At 39.2% G+C, this 25,094-nt stretch overlaps 1 protein-coding gene across 1 annotated transcript in view; it reads left to right on the forward strand.

The window, feature by feature from the left end:
• Positions 1 to 25,094, forward strand: part of LOC134543279 (disks large 1 tumor suppressor protein) — a 719,411-nt gene that overhangs the window by 84,572 nt on the left and 609,745 nt on the right. Inside the window, exon 2 of the mRNA XM_063388189.1 lies at positions 20,538 to 20,674. Within this exon, the coding sequence (XP_063244259.1) occupies positions 20,538 to 20,674 (137 nt within the window). The remainder of the gene's footprint in view (positions 1 to 20,537; positions 20,675 to 25,094) is intronic.

Below are 25,094 nucleotides of genomic sequence, written 5' to 3' on the forward strand. Positions count from 1 at the left end.
GGAAAAAAAAAAAGATGAAGCCCTCCAGCGCATGCGCACGAGAGGGCGGCATGAAAAGAGATACAACTTCCCCCCCCCCCCCCCCCCCCATCCCAGTTCCCGTCGATCAAACAGCTACCAGCTCGCTGTCCCGCCATAAGTTAAAATCCTGGCAAAGCGGTTTCGATTTTAAAAAGAACCCTTTCCAGGCGCGTGCCAATCCGATTTCCCGGCCCATTTCGAGGCTGTGAGGTCCGAATCGAAAAAAAAAAGTGGTTTTTAGGAGAGCGAATTTCCTTTTTATGCGTTTCGCCGCCTAGACGCAGATGAATAACTCCGCACGTGTTTCCCTCGATTGCGTCTTTCGAAAAATTTTAAAATTCTGACCAGACCTTAGGAAGGGATACAGATGGAGCATTAGGCGTCAGACGTTAAGCCTTCCCCCCCCCCTTTCCACCCATTTTTCCTTATTTTCACATACCACTATGCTGGACGTTTGTTTATATTTGTATCAGCTGTTCTGGCCTGCTTTTATTAACGACTGTATTTCAGTTGTTGGGAGGAAAATTAGATCAAAATATTACTGGTTAATATGTTTATATATATATATATATATATATATATATATGCATATATAAAGTCCAAAACAAAACTACAGAATACAAATGTAATGATATAAGTTGACATTTTTCTCCAATTTAACCTACAATACAGGTAGATCTGATACATTTGTAAACAAACGGCCTCAATATTGGTACGTGTAATACGCTGAAATACCCCTCCCCTTTTGGCTTCGACTCCCTCGTATAGAATCGGACCTAATGCTTCGTCCGTACATTTTCCCTATTCTCTGATTCTGGCGTGTCGAATTCAGTTTTGCCAACCTCCGCAGCGCAGTTTGACGCGCGCCGGTCTCAGGTTGCGAGTACTGGTTAAGGGCTTGGGTGTAGATTTGTATATTCAAATACGTCACGTAAGAGTTTCCTGGTTCCTGGGTTCCTAGCAGCGTCGAAGGCGAAGATTTCACCATAGAACAAGGAAGGCGACATAGAAGTGCGACTCTTGACAGTGGAAACTGAGACCAATTTTGCGCGACATATGACGCTATCTGTTGGGTAGGCCCATAAATACTAGCAAATAAATTGGGCTATAGTTTCTAATCCAAAGTTTTAGGTTGTAATGTCAATTTAACTATTTGACTACTAACTGCTTGGTAAAAGAGATTAAAACTGTGCGAAAAACAGTTAGTGCTTTTTTGTAATATACAAAATTTTGTAGCCTATATAAATGAGCAGGAGAGGCAAAATATTTTGGCATGCCAACCACAAAATATGTGGGTACCAAAATAAAGTGAATTAATTTTCACTGTTTTGTTTGCCAGATAATAGCTAATGCATTATTTCTCACAATACATGTACCTATGTTAGTCATACATTATTAAATATGCTTTCCCTAGCGGGTAGGCACAAAACTACTTCAAAAAAACTAGGTCTCAGTCACGGCAATTAAAGTTTCTCCCTCACGTATGTCACCGACGTTTTGGTCGAAATTGCAGACATCATCTTCAGGGCACCCTTCAACGTGGCTAGAACCCAGAAGCCACGCAACTCCAGACAATGGGCGCGAAAACCTGCGGTCCATTGGTCATAGTAACGTCGAACTCAATGAAATAGAAAATCTCAAACTGTTAGTAACCAGTCAATAAAAGATAGATGGTTGGGTCGTTGGTAATTCAAATTACCAAGAATCATCACATTTTATTTTTTTTTAAAACCTAGCTAATGCCGGCATATGTTGCTATGCCTCAATCATTTTTTTTAGTAATTTAGTTGACGTAAGTACACATATACAAATATTCTCTCTATCTCTTTCTCTGTAATTCTCTATCTTTGTGTATATATCTATACCTCTTTATACATCTATATATAAACGTCTCTCTATCTCTATCTCTCTTTCTCTCTATATATATATACTCTATATTCCTATATCTGTATATCTCTCTATATCTCTTTAAATGCAATGAAAATATTAATAATCTTTATTTTACCTATCTATATTTTTATCTATCATTTTACCTGTCGCAGGTGTGACATAGGTATATAAAAACACGCGCGTACTCGAATGCAACGTTGTGTCAAAATTTCAAAACAATGGGTGAAAAACTTTCGGAGATTAGCTATTTTGTACAAAATAACATTTACTTTTTTTATTTACATTGATTAATTAAAAAATTGGCCAGGAATTTAGTTTGGTAAGCTTTTTTTTTGTCCTGGTCCAGGGTGAAGAACTGGCTATTGCCTCGACCCTTCAACTCCGCACCGCAGAAGGCGATGGCGAACCACCGCGCAATCATGTCGCCTGGGTTCCGCCCCGCGGCGATAACTGGTGTTCCAAACCAACATTCGCACCGACCGACCAATCATCATTCAGACAGATGTTAGAAAAAGGAGTTATCGCTAAGACGTTGTAGCAATATCGAAGATGTACCAATCGTCTTTCAACTAAACATACGTATTTCCTCTTTTAATGCTTCCTAATTATTACTTTTATCCCAAAAATAAAATATTTCAGTTGATTTTGGGACTGCGTTTTAAATAATTGCGCTCTTTTTTTTTACATTTCATTTTAAAACTTGCAATTAGTTTAAGATATAATTTCTATTATATTTCAATTTTTTGTGGGAAAAAAATTTAAGCCATATTCTTTTTACCTTAAAAAGCGTAACGTTAAACATAATTTTCCATTTTCTTCGAGTATGTAACCTACCACGAAACAAATCGAAGACTATACTTACATACTTGGCTAACTTTTCTAGATTATACAAAAACTAGCTGTGTTATCAGGCTTCGAGAAGTTAAAATTTAGGGAAAGTTTTTTTTTATTTTAAGTTTTTTAAATCTGATACTAATATTAATGTCAAGTATTTGACCCATCGATACTCATTGGATGGCTGGAATATTCAAATTATGTATCGCTTTTTGCGAGGTTTTCTTGGTGTGCTGTCATTGGCAGTCTGGATACTAACTGGTTTTCACTTACGGGGATGGGGAAACACATCTGACGTTGCCGTGGAGTTTTATTGCATTGTAGATACAATACAGTCAATTTTGTCGTTTTTCTTCTGTTTTATTTACAAACATTTCTATATCTTACGGATAAATAAATTATTTATAATATTTTTATAACTGGGAAATAAAATTTTTAACTGATGAGGAAGTTTTTGAGTTTACTTTTTACAAACAAACATAAACAAGCCGACACAACAAACGACTGTGAAATATATATATTTTTGAAATGGTATTACATATTAAAAATTAAGTACAGTTGTTATGCGTGCTTATTACAACAGCCAGCGATAATTACTTTTAACAGACAGAAAAATTGAAGAGGAACATTATAAATTAAGATTTAATCAAAAGTGGTAAACAATATTAAAATATAAAAGACACTACACTAGATGGCCTGCATTTTGGTTTTAGAGGAGGGTTTTTGAAAGGCAGGTCAACCGTTGAACCATAAAGAACTCGAAGCTTTGTAAATGGAGCGACTGGAAAAGAATGATGTGGGTCATTGATCGAAGTGAGTCGTGCGACCAGGAGAGTAAATAATGAAGTGTCAAAGTGACACGTAATTGAAGCCATCCATCGGAAAGAGTCACTGGAATTTTGTCGCCTGTCACTTAAGTATCGGCGCGGATAATGGCAGGGTGGTGCGGGGGGGGGGGGGGGGGGGGTGGGTTTGTCCATGCATTGGAACGAAGACAAGAGAGGCAATATAAAAGACCTGGGATCTAGTCGAAGCAGTCGACATCGTCGCTGATAAAGCCAAACGAGAAATAACTGCATGAGTGGGTTTACGAACAAGTCGAAGTGAGGCTTGCGATTTAATTTACCAGACGTAAAATTGAGCGTGTAACTATATACTTAATTAGCGTTTCGTTAAATTTGAAGCAATCATGATCCATGAACTAGGTATGTTTTTTTTGTTATACTTCCTAAACAATTTACATGGAGTTATTAACATTTATAATTGTATGGGGATTTTATCAATGCACGCATAGTACATATCACTCATAATTTTTTTTAGGAAAAACTGAAATTCATGGGAAATGTAGGCCTACCATATTTGTGTGACAGCATTGCTGAGCTAATCCGTACGGGTCCGTCTCCGTTTACGTGACAGGTCTCCGAAAGAAAATGGCGAGAAAAACCTTAGATCGGTCAATGCCATTGTTGTATGCCATCAGGGTTCGTAAACAACTCCACGCGGTGGTTCAGCGTTCGAGAACAAACATCGTGCGATGCTTTGCAAATAACAGCTGGGAAATGTTTGCCAAAGGCAGGGACGTAGACACGGGGTATGTCCGTGGGGTCCATCCCTTCTTCCAAGATAAAAAAAAATGGGGGTGTGGCTGTGTCATGGACACGGCCGTTGGTTGTACGTGAATACGTGTACGTAACAGGTAATATTTTCTATACAAAATATAAAATACGCTGTTTTATGTATGTTATAAACATATTTGAACACTAAGAAGATGCGTATAAGCCGACATTGTTTTATTTATTTATTTTTATTTTAACACTATATATATTCACTGTTACTATTTTACACTAAAGTTTTAATATGTAAACGATAGATTTTGATGAGAGCTGCCGATTGAAACATAAACGAACGTTGTAGCTTCTCCGAGTCAGAAGTAATACTAAATGGAAATCTCGAAACGCAGCAAAATGACCTCAACATGGCGGCGCTTCCCCCTACACCGCGCGCGATGCGTCAATCTTCACTTACCGTAACGAATTCTCTGATCCTTTAGCTATCCAGTGGTGTAATTAAATTTTGGGTAGAGATGATAGATATGTAGCTGCAATACCAAACTTTATCCCCCGATTTTGTTATCAATCGTTTTTTGAATTGCCTCCCACTATGGACGCTATTTTAAAGACGTATTCACGTCAAAAACAAGCTAAGGCAATAAGAAAATTACATCTATTTTACTACAAGGGCTATTGTAATCCTCAGTGGGCTGCAATAATGTATTCCCTCTCCATTAAAGACAGACGAGTTCATACACGAAAGTCACAGGAATAGTGTTCACACTTAGTCTACATTTAATGCCAGGCTGCGCACATTTTACTGTAAGTTTTTCTTTCATACAAACTTGACATGTGTGTTTCATGTATTTAATATCCATTACGTGTTTTAACGAAATCATCAGAAATTGACATAAGAATCAAATATTAAAGATAATTAAATAAAACCAAAATAGGTATTTTAAGCTCAGTTTAATTTTTTCATGCAAAATTATTACCGTAAAATGGGGCTACTTTGACATATTGTGGAAGTTTTTTGGTGGTTACTTTTTTTTAACATCCTAAATTAATTATATATTTGCTCCATCATAACAATGTGTCCATTGGCTATCAAATTCATATCAATAACACGCCCCACTAGCTGCCCAAAATTTTATATATTTTTTTTAAAAAGTGTCAAAGTTACTCCGAGTGTGGGGTTACTTTGACAAGGCATTTAAATGCAACTGATGTCAAATATCTAAAGCGTAATGGTTACTTTGACATTATTTTGATAAACAAATATTAATATTTTATTCATTATACACAAAATTAAATTAAAAAACGAGTTTTGCTAAGCAATATATCATTTTTATTAAAGGCATATTTAACACAATAATATCAAACACTAAGGGTACAATTATAGGCACATAACCAGTCTTGAAATCAATATTATGATGATTTCGAATGTTCCTGGACTCTTTTGACGCGTTTGTGCCCTCGGCGTACTAGGACATTTATCGCCCCCGGGTCATCTGTAATATTTGTCTCATCAAAATAATAAATTAGAGCAGGACGTGTATCCTGTATCCTGGTCTCAGATTCTCAAAAAAACTATTTTATCTCGTTAGGACCCACTGATGCCCTTAAAGTTTTGATGTTTGTGGCCAGTCTTTGCGTGAGGTAGTTTCGAGCTGCAAATTCGTTCACAAAGTCGGCGAGTCAGGTGATCGCAAAGCAAACCCACGCGCCCCCCTCACCCCACTCCCCCCATACTATGCACTAACCCACTCCCCGCACTCACAGCAATCCCCTTCTGCCTCACAAGGTCACGCGAGTTCGCTCCGCACACGTTTACACCATATTTTGGCACTCTGTTAAAGTAGCCCCAAAAACTGTCAAAGTTACCCTTAAAGTCAAAGTAACCCCGTTTTACGGTACTTAAATATCTATGTGTAAGCGTTGAGGTTCTAATATTATACTAGTCCCTGTGATTTTAGTGTGGTGTGATAATCAATTTTCTTTAAAACTTCAACTGTGATGAACACTTACTCGTATAATGGTTATACTTGACATATGGTTATATGGTTATACTTTCACAAAATCACGGCTACGGCACTGCCAAAAGTATTATATATTTTGAGACCTGGTATATTTGTGGCAAGTTACGTGACAAACAGACTTAAGCTGTGTTTGCGGAAGTCTGTTGGGCCGAAAGGCATAGAGGCTCATGTTCTCGGAAAGCCCTCTTGCGTGGCTGTTTGTGCCCCTGACTTTGACTTGTAAGCAGTTGTTGGCGACAAACATTTACACCGCTGGAATTAATTATCCCGTCGTTTGGCAAACAGAGCCAAGTTATGTTTCAATTAACACGCTATCAGAGCATCCGTTCCCGCGGTAGTCATGACAAATTTGTACTTTCACCAAATGAGTTCGTAATATTTCTGGGAGCTGGTTGTTTTTAAATTTTTAGTTGTTACGAAATTATTTTCGGTGTACGGCATTTGGCAGGAGTAATTACGTGAATGGAACGGAAGTCGCATGGAACGGAAATGTGTCACCACGGTGCTTCCATATTACAAAGTTTTATAGTATTAACTGTTTAATGAATTCTAACTAGATGGGCAGTATTTTAATAAAATTCCTGCTCAAAAAATCAGGTGCAAAGCCGGCGTTCAGTTTTTTTCAAGTCTTTCTTGCTTTTATAGGAGCCTTTTCATTATATAGTTTAAACTTTCGCTCTGCAAATCCAATGATTCGATAGTCGACGTAACTGCTCCGGCAGCGAATTCTAGCGGTGATTTCGGAAACTACGTGTGATTTACGTCAAGAAATGTATTTGAAAACACAATTTTCGTATATTTATCACGCTCGGCATTATTTTAAAGAATTCTACGTTAAATTTCGTGTCCGAGTTTCGTATTATAAATAATGTATTTGCGACATGAAAACACATGAAATTATTCGTAACCGATGTTAGATGTAACAAATCTCTGGAGAGTACTGAAAGACTCGCTCATATATATATTTTTTGTAAACTTTGGGTGGTGTGGCCTTTAATTTGAAACGTGTTGAGAACTATCTAACGTCCCAATATGTTCCAACTTCGGGCTGGGAACAGACAGATGTGATCCATGCAAAAAATGACAAATTATAAAATGATTTTCAAAATCATCAACATCTTTTAATGAGCCATGTGGCTACGAAAGATCAATCAAAACATTATTCACAAAAGTCGAAGTTCGAATTTAAGCTGTCATTACGTTCTTACGGTACAATTTTTCAAACACAATTAAAAGTTATTATAATGTATACTATTAAAACTTAATAATGTAAATATCTTAAAAAAAATACTTTCATTTACAGCTAGAATTCAAACACATAAACTTCAAACACTCAAACATTCAAACCTGTCCAGGGAAAGGTTACACTTGGCAAAAGCGCGTGCGAGCTTCAAATGCGGTGGGTCAAGGCAGTTAGTAAGTCTCTCTCTCTCTCTCTCGCTCTCTCTCTCTCTCTCGCTCTCTCTCTCTCTCGCTCTCTCTCTCTCTCTCTCTCTCTCTCGCTCTCTCTCTCTCTCGCTCTCTCTCTCTCTCTCTCTCGCTCTCTCCTACTGCAAAACCCGAATACCAGTCGAGTTTGCTGATTTCGTACGAGGGCACCTGAAGAAACTAAAGCATTGTGAAGACGCGTAGAAGAAAGTAGCAAATGATAGAATAATAACTTGTGGTAATTATGCAAACGAACCTTCAACCCCAGTTATCTGCAGCTTCCCCTTTTGACTAGTTTTGTGTGTGTGTGTGTGAGTGGGGGGGGGGGGGGGGGGGGGGGAGGTGTGGTTTTATGCGATCACGTGGCCATGCGCCGTGCTCAACTAGTTTTTATTTCCTGGCAGGATCCCAAAGCTGTACCGGCATACACCCACGTGCTCGTATAGTAAGCGAATGGCGCGGGATAAAAGCGGCCCGTACACCTGGCTGATCATTTACACGCAGACCCATTGAGGGAAATTATTTTACTTCGCCGGTCTACCTTCTTTTGTACTCTGCAAAATACTGGCTGTGATGTCAGAATTTTTCTACCCTTTAGCAGTAACTAGATTTTTTTTTTTTTTTTAGAATTGGTGTTCATTTTAACATGATTTTTTTTTACCATTCATAAGAAATTCACGCATTTTTATACATTTCAAACTTCGTAAATAGGTTTTTGCACTGGTAGATAATACATATGTAATGGTTTAATCAACATAAGCCGATAAAGCATTTAATTTGACTTTTTTTTTGCCAGGTTTCAGTTACAAATATTGCTATATCCTACGTACTTTTTAATGTGTAAACATTTTAGTTCTCGGAATACGGCATTCGTGAAAATGAATAAAACGGAAATGTGACACAATGGTACTGCGTCTGCGCAGAAGTCTCAGAAATATCGAGGAAAAAAATGGCGGACGCACTTGTAGCAACATAAACCCGTATATCGTCACTTTTATAAATATTAGGGTACATGCCAAACGTATTGGTGTGCCAAATGAAACATTATGATAGTGAAACTACCCTTGTTTATATTTAAGAAACTAAAATTGTCATAATAAAAAGTAATTCCAAGTTTTAAATGACCAATAAATAACTCGCTTAACTAACATTATAATACATATTCTCCTAAATGTTTTTTTCAATGGTCTTGGTAGCATGGTGGTAAGGTGTGCGCTTCAGAAGCTGTAGGCCCTTTATTGAGAACTCGGCGAACGATATATATATATATTTTTACTTTTTAACAACATTATATAATATTATAATAATGGTATTCAGCTCAGTAAAGTTAAGGTTTGTTTGTAGGAAGTATTTACAGACTTGATCTTTTGTTTAAGCAAAAACAAATACACAAACATATACTTAGTGTTATGTGTTTTAAAACGTTTCAGGATATTTTAGTGTGAAAAAGTTATAGAATCAACTGTTTAATGAATTTTAAAAAGATGGGCAGTTATTTTATTATAATTCTTTGTTGAAAATTAAGTCCAAATCCATCTAATGGATTGCAACTTTTATTTTGAAAAATAGCTCAAAGATAGCGTCACGACCGTAATGCTTTAGAGATCCAACAAAATATTGACTATCTTTTACGCCATGTTCGTCCCAAACACAATTTTCCTGGATAATATATTATAAGTGTTTTTTTTTTTAAATTTGCTGTTATAATTTCCTATGACTATTCAAGTTTACAAAATGTATTCTAGGATAGTTTCACTACCATAAAGTTTACTTTGGCACAAAAATACGTTTAGTGCAACCTCCCGTGGGTCCACCATTTTGATTACTTCGACTCGTGGCTATAGCATGCAAAAACTGCAAACACTTAAGACAAATTTTTTATTCAGAACTGTAATTAATTGTCCTATCAACTGTTCTCGGCTTGAAATTGAGTTCTGAGGCAGACTGTGTATACATATTTCTGCAGCTCCATATTATGTAATTTTATGGAAACTGCAGGAATTTTAAATTTTTGTAATTTTCGTAGCCATCTATTATGAAAAGGTTGATAAATCACCTACCATGTGATATATATGTATAAGTATATACATATATACACCTTCATAATCTGATCGACTGTGTGGTAGCAAATTGGTGGAGGCGCCGGGTACAGAACAAGTTAGACTCAGCAGGTGTTCGCCCCGACCTGGCCCCGTGCTACTAAGAACCGGCGAGTTATTGATGACATTGGTCACCCCTCCTCCCTCTCTCACCCCTCCTCCCTCTCTTACCCCCCTCTCTCCCAACCACGTGCGGCGGTCTTGGTTCGAAGGTGCGAGAAACAAATGGGGGCGGTTGGAGAGGGAGAGGGGGGGGGCAGGTGCCCGGCGAGGGAAAATAATAACCGGGAGTAGCTGGCCGTGAAATTCGCACAAAGGCGCTGGGGAATTAATGCGGCGGCCGGCGGGAATATTAGCAAAGATACGGCTCAGCTCGGAATATTGCGTTGGGGGTGGTGGTTGTAAAGGTTTGTGGGGGGGAGGGGAGGAAGGTAAAATACGGAGGGGGAGGAAAGAGAAAGTTAAAAATATGGTTTGCGGCCCGCGGGCAGCCCCCTGTAGCAGAAGCGATAGCACAGGGGCGAGCCACGGTTTTTAGGTTTTTTTTTTTTTTTAAAGTACTGGGCTAGCAATTGCCGCAAGAGTCGGAAATGAAATACATACGAGATAAGATCAGGTTCCGGGCTGTTTGGTGCATTAAACCAATACATTCCTTCCAAAAAAACAAGGCAATCTTTTGAAACAAATTGATTGGTCAAATAGTAATTTTGGTTAATCAAACTTGATATCGATTGACAATGTATCATATCCAGTACTAAAATTAGGCATTTTTTAATGTGGGGGAGGTGGAGGGGGCTAACTTCGCATTAATTTTGGACAGGCTGTATCTGATTAAACTATTTTGATGAAACGTTAATATCATGTGATTAAATTTGATCATAATGATGATAAAACGATTATATTTATAAAATATATAATTTGCGTACTTGTGTGTTGGGGGGGGGGGGGGGTAGGAGGGTTAACCAGCCACACATACCCTCGGCCGCTTCCAACCCTAACCTCTTCACCAATCTCTAGCCACGGTGCGCGTGGCCGGCAATCCTGGGGTCTGCGCGGACGCCGACTGATGGGCTGATCCGTTTACGCCGTCCACCTGACCGTGTGACGCGATCACCATGGAAGAGAGAGGGGCGTGGCGGCTGATGGAGTCGTTTGAAGTCGTGAAGCCAGCCGATCGCTCTCTCCGGGGTGTGAAAGGTTTGGAGGGGGGGGGGGGGGGGGGAAGTGACGTCGTGTATGGTCTGTCTCGTGCAACTCTTCTGACAATTCTGTGGTTCGGCACACTATAGGTACGTATAATCCGGCACCAGTCTTGCTGTTCGCATTCAGATTTTTGATAAGGCATGGAACGGAAGTAGCTCGGAACGGAAGGAAATGTATATATAACCACGGTGCTGCCATCTGTGGTGGGTGGCGCGAAACAAAGTTCGCAAAACCAAAGGGAAACTTTATAATATTAATTGTTTAATGAATTTTAACAAGATGTGCAGTATTTCAATCAAATTCCTTGTCGAAAAATCAGGCCCAAAACCGGGAGTTTAGTGATTTTTTTTTCAAGTCTTTTTCGCTTTTATCGGAGCCGTATATTTATATAGTCAAAAATTTCGCTCTGCAAATAGAATATTTCGATAGTCGACGTAGTTGTTTCGGTAACTTATTCTAGTGGTGTGTGCGGAAACCACGTGTGATTCGCGTCCAGAAATTTAGCTGGAAACACGATTTGCCTATATTTATCACGCTCGGCATTATTTTCACGTAGTCTACGTTAAATTTCGTGTCAGAGTTTCGTATCATAAGTGTATTTGCAACATGAGAACAAGTGTATTCTTTACCGTTGTCAGATGTTACCTCCTGTTGAGCTTGGCCGCTAGGTCGCATCACAGCGCTGCCGGCTATTTTAGTTTGCTTGGGTGTTATCGTTATTGTCAGTTTTCATTTCAATACAGTGATTCCTGTTTTTCTACCGGGTTACATTTCCGCAATGATTAATTGAAGAACAGATCTGAATCAATGTCGCAACATGATATTAATTATTTAAAAAAAAAGTGATGCTTACCTGTAAGGTTCCCCCCCACCCCCTCCCCCTCCCTTCAGAGCAGCTAACCACAACTTTTTTTAAACGCCTCAGATACTGTGGATTTTTTTTTTGTGGTATCACACTTCAAACTGTTTTGAATGTTCGGTGATAATCCTGCAAATCGCTAATCCAGCTCAATGTTGGTCTCGAGCCAATCGTATTACAGAACTTCGCTCTATTAACGGTACCCTATTGAAAATTACAGTGAATTTACGAACTTTTCAACGAAGAATTTAGCTCAAATTAACATAGATTTCTTCGTTAATTTCAAATAACTGTATCTTCGTAGTAACTCCGCCCTATTTATATTTGTATGTTTAGTTATGAACAAATTTTAACACACACAGTGGACAAAGAAGAGTGTTTTTTACTGTAGACTTAACCAATTTCTAGAATGTTTTGTTAATACACGGAATCAAGTTAAAAAGTAAGTGAACTCAGTGTCTGGAAATTTACGATGATTCATGGATCCCTAAATAATTAGTAACCAGTGTTCTTCGTAAATTAAAGAACATTTTAACAATAGTGCCCATTTCCCGACTGTCACTTGCGAAGCATCACACTAACTGTCGACCACGTGAAGCTTTTTACAAACACCGTTGACAGAACAACAGTGACAGAAATATACGTATAGACCATTATTATTATTATTATTATTATTATTATTATTATTTGAGACCAGTTAACATGGCTGTGACTCCGCCCGGGAGTTCTGCCTTGGCGTTGGCTCGTAGACCGGCGCCCATAAGTGCGTTTCTGCGACTTCAACTTCGATCCGCCAGTCCTAATTTCGTTGACGGTGAAATTTTAGTAAGCAACGGAAATGCAGTGAAGTGCGCGCGCAACATGGACGGGGGTATAATGACACGATGTAGTCACATGCCGAAGTCGTCCAGACAGCCGAATATTCGTCTAAGTGAACATCAGCGTACCAATATAAAGCATATATATTAAGATCTTTTAAGAAAAAAATATTATTAGCATCTGTACAAACAAAAGTATCGATAATTATAGAATCGATATTTAGTTAACTCATTGGCTAGAGTTTAGCTCGTGCAATCGCTGAATAAATGTAAATTAATTGTAAGGCTTGCTGGGCTTACAAATTGCTAACTTTGAAGCAGTTAAGTAATAATTATAACCGATGTTGCGATTATTTATAGTTACTGAAATCTATTCTTGACGAAAGACAATAGTATTACGAACATTGGAGGCAAGGGAGCGACGCGCGCCAGGTACCCGGGTGGCCTGGCATGCCCGCACGGCCACCGACGTCACAAACGCATACCTTAAGGGATTAGGGCGGCCCGGCTTTGCCACCTCCTATCCCCGCGCCCTCCTTCCTCGGCGTTGTTATCTATCCCTTAGCGGCATGGGAATCCCGCGGGCTTACTGAAGCCACCGCGTGGAGTGGCGCGAATAAGCGCCGCTATTCCGGATGCTTCGAGCGTCGGGTCGGCCCGAGATAACGCGACACCTCACAACCACTCCAATCGGTTCCAGAAAGACGGCCAACGGGTATAAAAGCGGTGACGCCGGCCTCCGCGGGAGTTCAGTTACAACAGGCGATTTGAGTGAAATGCTAATTCGGCGAGTTATGCGACGCGGAGCGACGGGTTCGTGCGAGTGCGACGAGTGGCGCCAGACTGTGTGTGTATGTGTGTGGCGCACCACTATTGAGCCTAGCTTCAGTGAGGAGTGTGAACTGTTGCCTGGACAGATATTTAGTGATTAATGAACATACACTTTTTAATGCGAGTGATTTGTTAACGGTCATTAAGTGTGGTGATTGAATTAGTAATGTAAATATTACCTAGTAGTAAATAAAACTGTATACAATTAATTGGGATATCCTTACGAACGCGTTTTCCCCAGTCGAAACAATAGTATTACCGCCCCACCCCTCAAACTTACCCTCCTTTCCGTCTTCACTCTTTTTCTGGATTTTGAATTGTAAAATAATGGATTGCACGAGCACAGACAGTACCTTTGGGGGGGGGGGGGGGTGAGTGGCTCAACTGAATAGGCGATATATGGCCACTAAATAAACTATAGGGTTGAGAAATGCCGACATCAAAAAATTAAGTTTTAAATATGAAGAAAACAGCAAGTTTTAACATGATGACTTAAATAGAAACGTAATTTTACAGAAATTATAAGTTAAAAATTATTTAATGGTGTATTACAAGGGGGAGTATTGAGTATAATTGCAAACGATTATACCTTGGAGAATTTTTTTGACAATCTTACTAGCAATTAAATAGGTATGGCTTACTTGTACACATGTGTAGGCATGTGATCATGTATTTTTTTAATAATTGAAACTGAAGTTTTAATTTTCAACACTCATACTTTGCGGCTATGCAGTTTTTAAGTTTTCAACCAAAATATAAAGCACTTTAACATTATGCTTTAGTTGTTCCGTATTGTTAAATAGATAATATGAAACATTTATGATGATATTTACCAGCAATGAACGACAAAAAAAAATCAGGTTATCCAACATTTTCTTTCGAAACATTAAACGAATTTTAAGTTGTTAGGTTGCCGATAAATACAAAACAGTTCGCTGACCGTGACTTCCAAAGAAAATAAGAGCATTAGATGTAGAATGGAGCGGCGACTCTTCATCTTCCTTGCTTTTTGCTGTAAGGGGACGTATTCCAAAACTGTCTCGAGGCCCCTGGGGCAGCCGTCTGTCGTCACCCGGCCTCTGCCCTCTACTGCCCTTCCCACCGCTACACTCTTCATCTCTCCATGCGCCAACCCTCTTCATCTCCCGACATGCTTCGCGACCGCCACCACGTGACAGCTCGGCTCTTTTCCTTCCTTCAACTCCCCCCTACTGTTCATTGACCCCGAGTCAGTAGACCCTTATATCTTCCAATTATTTTTGCTGCTGTAAAAATAAAATATAGAATATAATGTAATATATTTTTTTGACGTTACAACGTCTAATAAATCGATGAACGCCGGCTGCACGCACGAAAAAGTGTCCCGTAACGCTCATTGTCCCGTTACGCTCATTGTACGCTTGCGCCGCCATTTATCTCTCTTCCACTCGATTGGAACAACCATCGATTTGACTTTTTGGAGGCACATTAAACTTGAAACACTCCTATTTGTTTCCTACTTTTCCTATCATCGCCCTATCCTTAACAGAATAACACAGATTGGAAGAAGTTAAATAGCAAACATGTATAAAAGTTATAGTTAAAATAATCTCGTCTTTAAAGTAATAAACATATTTGAATTAATGAGTGCAAATAAAAGTAAATTTATCAATTAAATTGTAGATTTCATTTCACTCCTTCTTTGTATCCATACAAAATAGTGATAATTCAATAAAAATTATTCAATTTTATTCATAAAAGTATGCAATCATTTCATCAATGTTTTGTTATGACGTTGTCACGTTAAACTATCGTCCGTAAACCGACTTTACAGGCAACCATTTTTTTTTTGTAAATGGATCAGAAATATTCACAAAAATTACATATATGTGTAAATCTACGTCAAAACAACATTATCACTACAAAATAGTGTTCGCAGCGTTACTGGGCTCGGATTATTACCCTGGCATTTATGCTTGTGTTGTCGCAGTACCTACAATAGTTAAAGTTAATTTTAAGCCGTGCCCTGAATAGCTTTCCAGTATTAAATGCGTACATTAATAAGCATGATGAAACAAGATAAAGTCCAATTATTGAATATACCATCATGTTTGCCATGGTTTAAAAAATTCTTCTTGAATGGAACATCGATTAAAATATAAAATTTCGCAATAAATAGTCAGTTTTATCTCGAAGAACGTATTTCATATATGAAAAATAACCATAGCCATGTGATGTACAAAGTTACAATTTCTTTCTTGTAATATTATAAGCTATTTCCTGGCAATTGGCTTCTAAAGGAATCTTTTGTAAAAGTGCAGAATATTTTTCTTTGTAGGTTAAATGGGTTACATAAATAATTTCCTGCAAATATTTAAGATTTGTATTATTTTTTTCGGAAGGGTAGGTTTTCGCACATCCATGTGATCGTGACTAATACGAAAGGTTGGTTGGGTTTAGCTTAGCGACATTTAAAATACTGTAAAATCTTTTAAATGCATTTAACCTCGCAAAAATGTGTGTGTGAGCGTTTTTTTTTTTTTTTTATTGTTTCTTTGACCCTCGAAGATGCAGCGACGAACATCGCGTTACTTTCGGGAGCCTGATCAGTGGTCGGTCACAAGCTTTCCCTCTCCTTTCCCCCTCCCTCCTTTTTCCTTCTTGTGTCGTAATTCCCAGCATTCCCGCTAGTTGTACTCGCGTCGGGTGCAGACTCGACGAGTCCATGTCGCGTCATTTTGAAGGAACTCCTGTGACGAGAAATGATCTTAATGGTGGAGAGGGGGAGAGGGAGAGCGAGTGAGAGTGAAAACGGTGTGGGGGGTGGGGGCCACATCTCACCCACTCAATCCCTGCTGTCCAGCGACATATACTTATGATAGTATTTTGTCAGCCGTATAAGCCAACGCCTATATAACCTGTAATGCTGGAATCACAATAGCGCGATGGACGCGAACGAGACTAATAAAAATAATAAAAAGAACAGCCAATCAAGTTCGACACATTTGTGACCAGCTGTGTGCCGACATTCGCGGACGCGTCACATGTTTTCCTATTAGAAATACATGTCATAATTTTGTAATCTAATGATTGTATTAACAGTTTTTTTTTTTTAAAAAAAGGTTTCGTTTTCTAAATTTATCTGTGAAACCGTTTGAAGAGTTTGGCGTACATTATCCCCCCTTCCTTTCCCGAATGAACGTAAAATTTATATCAAAAATGTTTATTTTTAAAAATATCTTCTGTTTTTTATGTCTGTCTTGTGTATGGTAGATATGTAATGACCAAAAACAATTTATATAATTATTATTGTTTATCTTTGGTAAAAAAAATTCCCTATTTCGCAATAACGCCATATTTTACTGTCGCGCGTTTTTTCCTCCAGCATGACCATGTTGTGGCTTGTCACTTGTGCAGGATCAAGGTGCGTGCATGGGAGTCCTGGGTTCGTGTCTGATCGAGGGCTAACAGCACACAGCCGCACTTCACTGTGTAGTGGTCTTGCACTGCGGAATGGTAGCGAATTAAACAGGGGTCTCGCAGCACGGAATCCGGGTTTCCTTATCAAGACCCTAGCTTCCCGTATCCCGTGTTGATTAAAGCGACACTGGTGTTAGGCATTGGTTTGTTCTGTGGCACGGCTGAATTAAGACCCCTTACAGTTCTTTTTTTTTTTTTTACAACGCTTTAGATATCGTACAATTTTAGTTCCCGAACACAAAAGACCTACCTTTTTTTCTCTCTCGACGTATTCCTTACATTTGCTACTTCATTTAGATAAAAACAGGGTTCTTCGGGCGTTTGAATTTTATATACGTATAGGTGATTATGTTGGTACATTTGCTTACAGTCGTTTATTAGAGTTATGTATTATATGTTATATAAGAGACTTACCTACTTTCGGGGGAAAATAATTCTCAGTTGTCCTTTTTATCAATTCTCTTTCTGTTTCTGTAAGTTCCTTCCCACTTATTTCCTTAAATTAACTTGTTTGTTTTCTTCTACGTTTTCAGTTCGTGTGCTATTTAATATATTCCTTTTTAGAGTCAAAAAAATATTACATTCGACATAATACAAGGTCGATATTTTTGTTAATCATGACGCATGCACAAGTTTAACTGTTGAGTTTTTTCTTAATTTGGTGTGTTCGGAAACTATCATTGAAATTTTGAAGCCCAGCTGCATGGCCGACAGAACAATGAAAAAAATAGTTTCGTAACCACAAAATATTTTTTTTTCTATAAACACTTTACAGCACACAGTTACATTTTACATCCAAATAGTATAAATGATAGTCATAAATGTGAAGCTGGTGATAGTGTTATTGTTAAGTGTGTGTGTGTTCTTGAAACAAAATATGAAAATAATGAAATACATATTAGGTTGTTCCTTTATTTTTGCTAATATTATTAGGTAGTATTTTGAATCCTTCTTTTTGTGTGTACTTTGTTTAAAAAGGTACACAGAACTTGGGAGTCGGAATATGGTTTGGTTTGCAATTAAGATCCAATCGTCTGGAACTACCGCGAGGTCCATTCTTTGGAGCGAAACCCGAAAAATTGCGTGTAATTTCTAACGGCGTGCCTGAATAAGTTTTGTGGTGTTGGTTGTAGTTTTGTAATGATGCTTTCTAACCGGCACCCGCACGTCATCCCTGCGGCAGGCACCCAGCCTCTGGTCGGCGCGGAACCTAGGGCCTAACTCCGCCGTCGCGGGCGAGGGAAGCCTGCCAGGTCCACGTGTGCGTGATGGAGGGGGGGGGGGGGGGGGCAGGCCGCCCACGGGGGTTGGGGCAGCAACCCGGGGAGATGAAGGAGGGTGTGAAGGGAAAGACAAATTGGAGTGTGGACTTTTCCGTTACCATCGAAGCTGGCGTGCCAGTACACACACACACTCCCTCCACCTCCTCCACAGCAACTCGTTGGAAGCCACCTCCTTTTTTTTTTTTTTTACCCTTCTCCTCCTGCGATACTCGTTTCAGTTACCGCCCTCGAGTCGGACTGGATAACAGTCCGCGGATCTCAGTTTCGGGTGCTCCCCCTCCCCTCCTCTCCAATTCCTTTCTCTCCCACCACTTCCACCAACACCGAAATTCCCGTTCCGCAGAAAACAGTGTTTATCTTGTCGTTTCTCTCCACTCTCCATCCTTTTCGCCTCGAGCGGAACCCACCGAAGTGAAATTGGTTTTCCCTTCGCTCTCCCTGCGCGCTCGGTGTGCTGGTTTCGTCGATCCCCTCTTCCTCGTACCCCCTTCCCCTCTTCCCCTGAATCTCACAACTTCTCCCCCCTCCCCTTCCACACCCCCCTTTTCCTTAGGAAGCGCCTTCATGTCGTCCGTCACCTAAACAAATATTTATAGCTGAAGATACCGGTGCTAAATCGTTTGGAACTTTTCTTTTTTTGCGAAGGCGTTTTTATTCCCTGCCCCATTTAACCTTACCCACTGGCGTTCCTCGCGGTCAGATAGCAAGCTTGCGTAAACACTTCGGTGGTTGTACGCCGGATAGGAGGCCTGTGTCGAACTTCAGTGCGTGCTGGCTGCCTGAACTATTTTGAATGGACTTTTTTGACGTCTTCCGATCGTCTCCGTTTTACAACTTCACGTAAAGTTAACTCAAACTTAACCTGACTCGCTACTGTTCATATTTGATATTATCATAGTATGTGATCCTTATCGTTTCATCTTTTTCTGATAGGTAAATTCTAATTGATTTAAATATAAATAAATTTAGTTTCTAATGTATTACAGTGCTTTTAATTTTTTTTTTAAATTGTAATACAAAGTTTTTGTTCTTGTATATTCTTTATTTTGATTATTTTTAGATTTAATGTTTGTTTTTTAATTATTATAATAGTGGATAATTTCATTTTTTTGTGGTTAAATGTAATACAAGGAGATGTAAACTCCTTAATTATTTTTCTTCTGTGATTTAGTGTTTTTGCCCATGATTTTAAATTAGCCATGTTCTATTTTAATAGAAGGTTTTTAGCAAAAAAAAAAAGTTCTTATGAAATATTGTGGAATAAATTTTTGAATTAATCTTTCATACGTTGCCTTTTTCGTAAACTTTTCGTTTACAGTATATCATTCCTGAGTTTTCAGGGTTTTGGGGAGAAAAAAAAACTTAATTTTTATTGCCTTACAAATGATATGTAAAAAAATGAAGAGTTTTAAGACTAACGATTAATTTAAAACAATATGCCACTTGATTACATGCTTTCAATACTCGCCAAGACTGACATAAAAGTTCCTTAAAATTCGTTTGATTAAGGGCTTATTAAGTTGATGTACTTTTTATAATTAGAGACCCGTGAATTTCGCGGATTCAATGACCTCCAGGATAGACTACAATATCCTCTACTCACTCGGGCAAATGCCAACTGTTCATTGGCTGTTGACTTGTGAGTCGTCTCGACTGAGTGGCCTGTGATTCGACATTTCTGTGAGTGAAGGGTCTCTAATTGGCCCTCAGTCCTCCAGATTAACAGAGAACCAATGACAGAAGCAGCACTAAGGTATAATTATTTGAATTTTAGCATAAAACGAAATGAATCCGCGAAATTCACGGGTCTCTATTTATAATTAGAGACCGGAAAAATTCGCGGATTCATTTCGTGATAGGCTGAAATTCAAACATGTGTATAATTCTGCTCGTTCTGCTATTGGCTCGCGGTTTAACTGGAGCTCTCTGGGCCAATGAGAGACTATCGACCAAAGAAGCGTCGAATCATAAGCTACCCAGTGGAGACGACTCACAATTTAGTAACCAATGAACACGCGTGTTTACTTGAGAAGTGCAGAGGATAATAGAGGCTATCCTAGAGGTCATTGAATCCGCGAATTTTTCCGGTCCCTATTTATAATGTTCGAATGTGGTTAGGTTTAAAACACGAAATGATTGTGAGTTGTTGCACCTCCCTTTGACTTGGCCGCGCGTGGACACGAGTGGAGTGAGTGGAGTGAGTGGTCGCTCTCTGGTTTGCAGACATCCAAGAGTTCTACGAGCTGACCCTGCTCGACGACACCAAGTCCGTCCAGCAGAAGACCGCCGAGACGATCCGAATAGCGAACAAATGGGAGGCGAGCGACGGGCCCATCACCCCCACCTTCGGCAACAACGACGTGAGTGAACGCACGGGAAGCCTACGATTCACTCGTCCTTCTGGACATACCTTATACCTTTGAACATATATACTGTATAGAAGTCGCGAGTGGATAGGATTTACTCTACGTTTTTTCAGAAGCGTACGATGAGCAGCTTGGGAACTTCACCGCTGCAGTGCGCTGCCGTAACGTCCTGTATCGTCTTAGTTGTTATTAACACGTATAGAGCGCAGCACTGTCACCCGCTGTCATTCCCCGCACCCCCCACCTATCATTCACTGCAGCTCCAGGTCATTCAACGGGAGGGGGAAGGGGTGTTTGAAGAGTTCGACACTTGTCCGCTAGGGACCACCACAAGTCGATGCCCTAGAGATGGTGGCGATTGCGGCGGTGAATTAACCAACTACCTCAAAACCGTATTAGAAATTTTAACCTGGGCTGGCGACTTCTATACAGTATATATATTCAAAGCTTATACTCACGTTGGCAAGCCTTCTTTTCACAGACGAGAGAGCCAAACCCGATGTTCCCCAAGTTCATGCTCGCTTTTTTTTTCCGTACCACAACAGGTGTATTTATTTGGGGGGAAAAAAATTCGCGGGCATTTATTCTCCAAATGCGCGGGTTTAACTTATAAGATGTCATTATTAAAATTAGCAAGAAGTAATTATAAATACTTCAAAACACTGTGGATGGTTGGTTATATTAGGTAAGTATAGCTACATCAAAAATACTGTAAAATCATTTTATAGTTGCTTAGCAAATAACTTTTAATATGTAGCTATCCAGCGCTAGGAAACCGTTTATTTACATGATTTCACAGCATTTTTAATGTAGCTATCCTGACCAAATCAACCGTCCACAATGTTTTAAAATATTTGTAATGTAGCTAACCTAACCATGAACAAAAAAAAACCGAAGATGCACGATCGGGCGTTTGGCTCGCTCGTCTGTTGAAAGAAGGCTTGCGAACGTGAGTATTCGGGTATGTCCGGAAGGATGAGTGAATCGTAGGCTTCCCAGTAACGCACCCCGTCTGTATATTTATATTTATATTTATCTGTTTATTTTAATGTAGCTATACTAACCTAACTAACCGTCCATAGTGGTTTTAAAGTGTTTTAATGTAGCTAACCTAACCGACCACTTTTAATATTTTAATTCATTTTTCCTGCGCAAAAATAAAACAAATCCCGAGGTTGGCCGAAGGTGAATATTCGGGCGTGTTCGGGCAGGGACAGAGCTTGATGTACATCTTAGGCTTCTCGTTCCCGAACACACCTACTTGATCTTGTGTTGACGGTATCTTTATTGCTAAAGAAGGGGGGGGGGGGGGGAGGGTTTACAGCATTTTCCGAGCGTTACGAAAATTCCGATCGCAGGAGAGTGCGTCGACGGCGACGTTACCTTCAAACGCATGCACTAGCGGTTGAATGGGAAGATGATAGAATAGGAGGTCGGGATGGGTACATTAGCGTTGCATGATATACGCTAAGTTGTAAAGACAGACGGCAGGGGAGAGGTAGAAATGACGCTGCAGTGATGATACTACGGAATTCTCGTAACGCTGATATGTGTTTTGTCTACTCCTCAGTTTTCGTTAACGGCGAACGATCGACGCTGCCATATTACTTTTATTTTATTTATTCGTGGGGAAAAGAGTTATTTATTTGTGCAGTTTAATTTTATAAGTATCATTCTTTTATATGTAAATAATTTATCGCTATCTAGACCTAATAGGCAACAAGTTTCACATCCGTCACGCGTTGACTCCACTTTTTTTTATATCATTGGTACAATTTTTGTTACAAGGCAGTAACGACATGACGTAATAGGCCTACACAAAATAACACACACACATTGCAGAGTGTTAAACGTTACAGTTTCTGCCACTGTAATGGATTATATTGTTTGTAGTTCAGTAGGTGACCATAACCTTATGTCCATAATACGGAAGCTGTAAAAGCGCAGGAAAAATTATTACAAAAAAAACCTGTTTACTGAAATGAAGATATGTAGAATGGCTGGAAAAAAAACTGAAATGAAAATTAACAAGAAATTAATAGAGACACGACACGGGACTTTCTTAACACTTGAGTCCGAATCTGGTTGGCACAGGAAGTAAGAAATTAGTGACAATGAGTACACCTCATTGAAGGACCCTTTAGCCTGAAGCATTGAGCCCTAACTTCAGGGCCATACGCAGATGGGCGATATCTCTCCCGAAATCTATCATCCCCCTTCCCCTCCTCCCACCACACAGATATTCCTGCCCATCTTCCTGCATCATCTACTCCCTTTGAGGGCCAGATGTAATTTCTGAAACAAAGCCGAGGGCCAGATATCACTTCTGAAACTAATGCCTAAATAACACATTTTCTTGACAGTTTATCGTTTCCTATTTTGTGTGTTATATATAGTGACCAATAATTAAGATATATTGCCGGGAAGGAAATAATTAATTTTTAAATTAGTTTTAGCAAAGAAAAGAGAAAAAATATATACACAGTGAAACACTATACACGATATATTGCATATAAAGAAATCACATATTTTTTTTTGTATTTCATTAGAGACTACTGTAGTTTGTGAACACTGATTTCTGAATACTTATTCCATATAAGCCTATATCTACTTAATAAAACTCTAACACTGACTGACATAAAACGCACAGCTAAAAACCTGTAGATCTAGAAGCATGAAATTTTGCATATGAAATTTGTCAATTTTGAAGTTATAAATATGGAAATTGGTGTTTAGGATTCTGTTTATAAATAAAAGTCAGTTGTATCAGTGTTTTTGGTGATTCATCAAAAATGATGCTCAAATACTTTCCCATCGGGCACATTGCTAGTATAAACACATCAAATCAGAGACTGCTAATAATACTAAATAGTATACTTGATAATAATTATTCTTTGGTGAAATAATTTTTAAGGGGCTTGGGAAACGCCGTAACAAGCCACATCCTCCCGCGGTCTTCAGTTGGCTGACACTGGAAAGGATCCTAATAGTGTCAGGGATCCTAACAGACTCGCCGATCCAGTCTTCCGTGAAAGGACAAGTCGCCCGCGTCCTTTCGCTTATCCTGGTAGCCTTTGTAGGGTTCGTGGCGCTATAACTTTTAGTAAAGACTTAACGATAGTCTGTAGCTTAGCCAGCCAGTTACCGCCCACGGCCCGCGAGTTAGTTTACGCTTGTATCTCAACAAGGTAGTGCTTATTCGCTACCTTACCCGAACGTCTTTGAATACCGCCCCGTAAGTGTTTATTATATAATAGTGGTGTAAATTGACGCGAGTGTTAATACCTACTTGCGTGGAATTTTACAGCCCACAATTCCAGTTTGGTGAGAAAATTTGTGACTAAGTATAAAATGCACAATAGCTTTGTCGCGATCAGTTGACAGTTATAGGGACCACGGTGGCTCAGTGGTCAGAACACTGCACCCCAAAGAGGCGATAAGGTTTCGATTCACGGTGGGGTTTAACTCGTAAATTTCGCGAGTGGGAAACATGGCGGACGTTTCCGTGGGTTTTCTCAGGGTACTCTCGTTTCCAACGCCTGTTCTTTCCACCAATGTTTCATTCTCATGTCACCACCCCTCATCGTCTCTGGTGGCTTTCTTTACGCAATGGTAATGACGAGAAAATGAAATGATTTACACGTTGAGCCTTAAGTAAGTCTTACGAAATTGCTTGACACTTAAACCCAGTGTTTTTGAAACATTTTCACATTTAGATCATTAACTACAATTTATCTGTGATAAGAAAAAAAGATCTTTTTTTCTGTTGACATGAAAACATAGCGTTTAGGGGCTTGAAGTTTTTATGGTGGAAGGAAGATGTGTTGAAAACAACATAGTATGTTCGGAAGATGGCAAACCACCCGACTTCAATTGAAATTAATTTCTGTTGTCAATGCTCGTCACTTAATTGATACAGAGATCTACATCAATTACGGCTTTCTGTCGGCACGTTCAAAGCCTTTGTTGTTTGCAATTACTCCAACAATTGTTTTGGTTCTTACTAATCTTCTATTTGTTTCTCTCTGTTATAGACTATTAGAACTAGCAGGTGAGTACCTCATTTAGTTAAGTGCAGTAATCCATTAAGCCCATTTGTTGCATGGCCGCTGATTAAGCGTATATCTGATCTGAGGCATGAACTCAATCGACGTCCGGTGCATATCAAAGCGACTCACTCAGCTTTGATGCTTTCGCTCAGTTACTACACATCTCCGAGATACTTTGTAATTGGTAAACTTTTCTTGGTTGTTCTCTGGAACTGACATTCTTTTATACGGTTAAACCCAGGTTTTTTTTAACATGTTCACATTTAGATGACTAACTGATAATGTTTCATTTAGCTCCCTTTAGGCTAGTTTTCAACTGAGTAGGTACTGAATTGAAAAGAAAAAAAACTCATGTGCATAGCTAT

The sequence above is a fragment of the Bacillus rossius genome (genome assembly GCF_032445375.1).
Source record: "Bacillus rossius redtenbacheri isolate Brsri chromosome 9 unlocalized genomic scaffold, Brsri_v3 Brsri_v3_scf9_2, whole genome shotgun sequence".
Lineage (NCBI taxonomy): Eukaryota > Metazoa > Arthropoda > Insecta > Phasmatodea > Bacillidae > Bacillus > Bacillus rossius.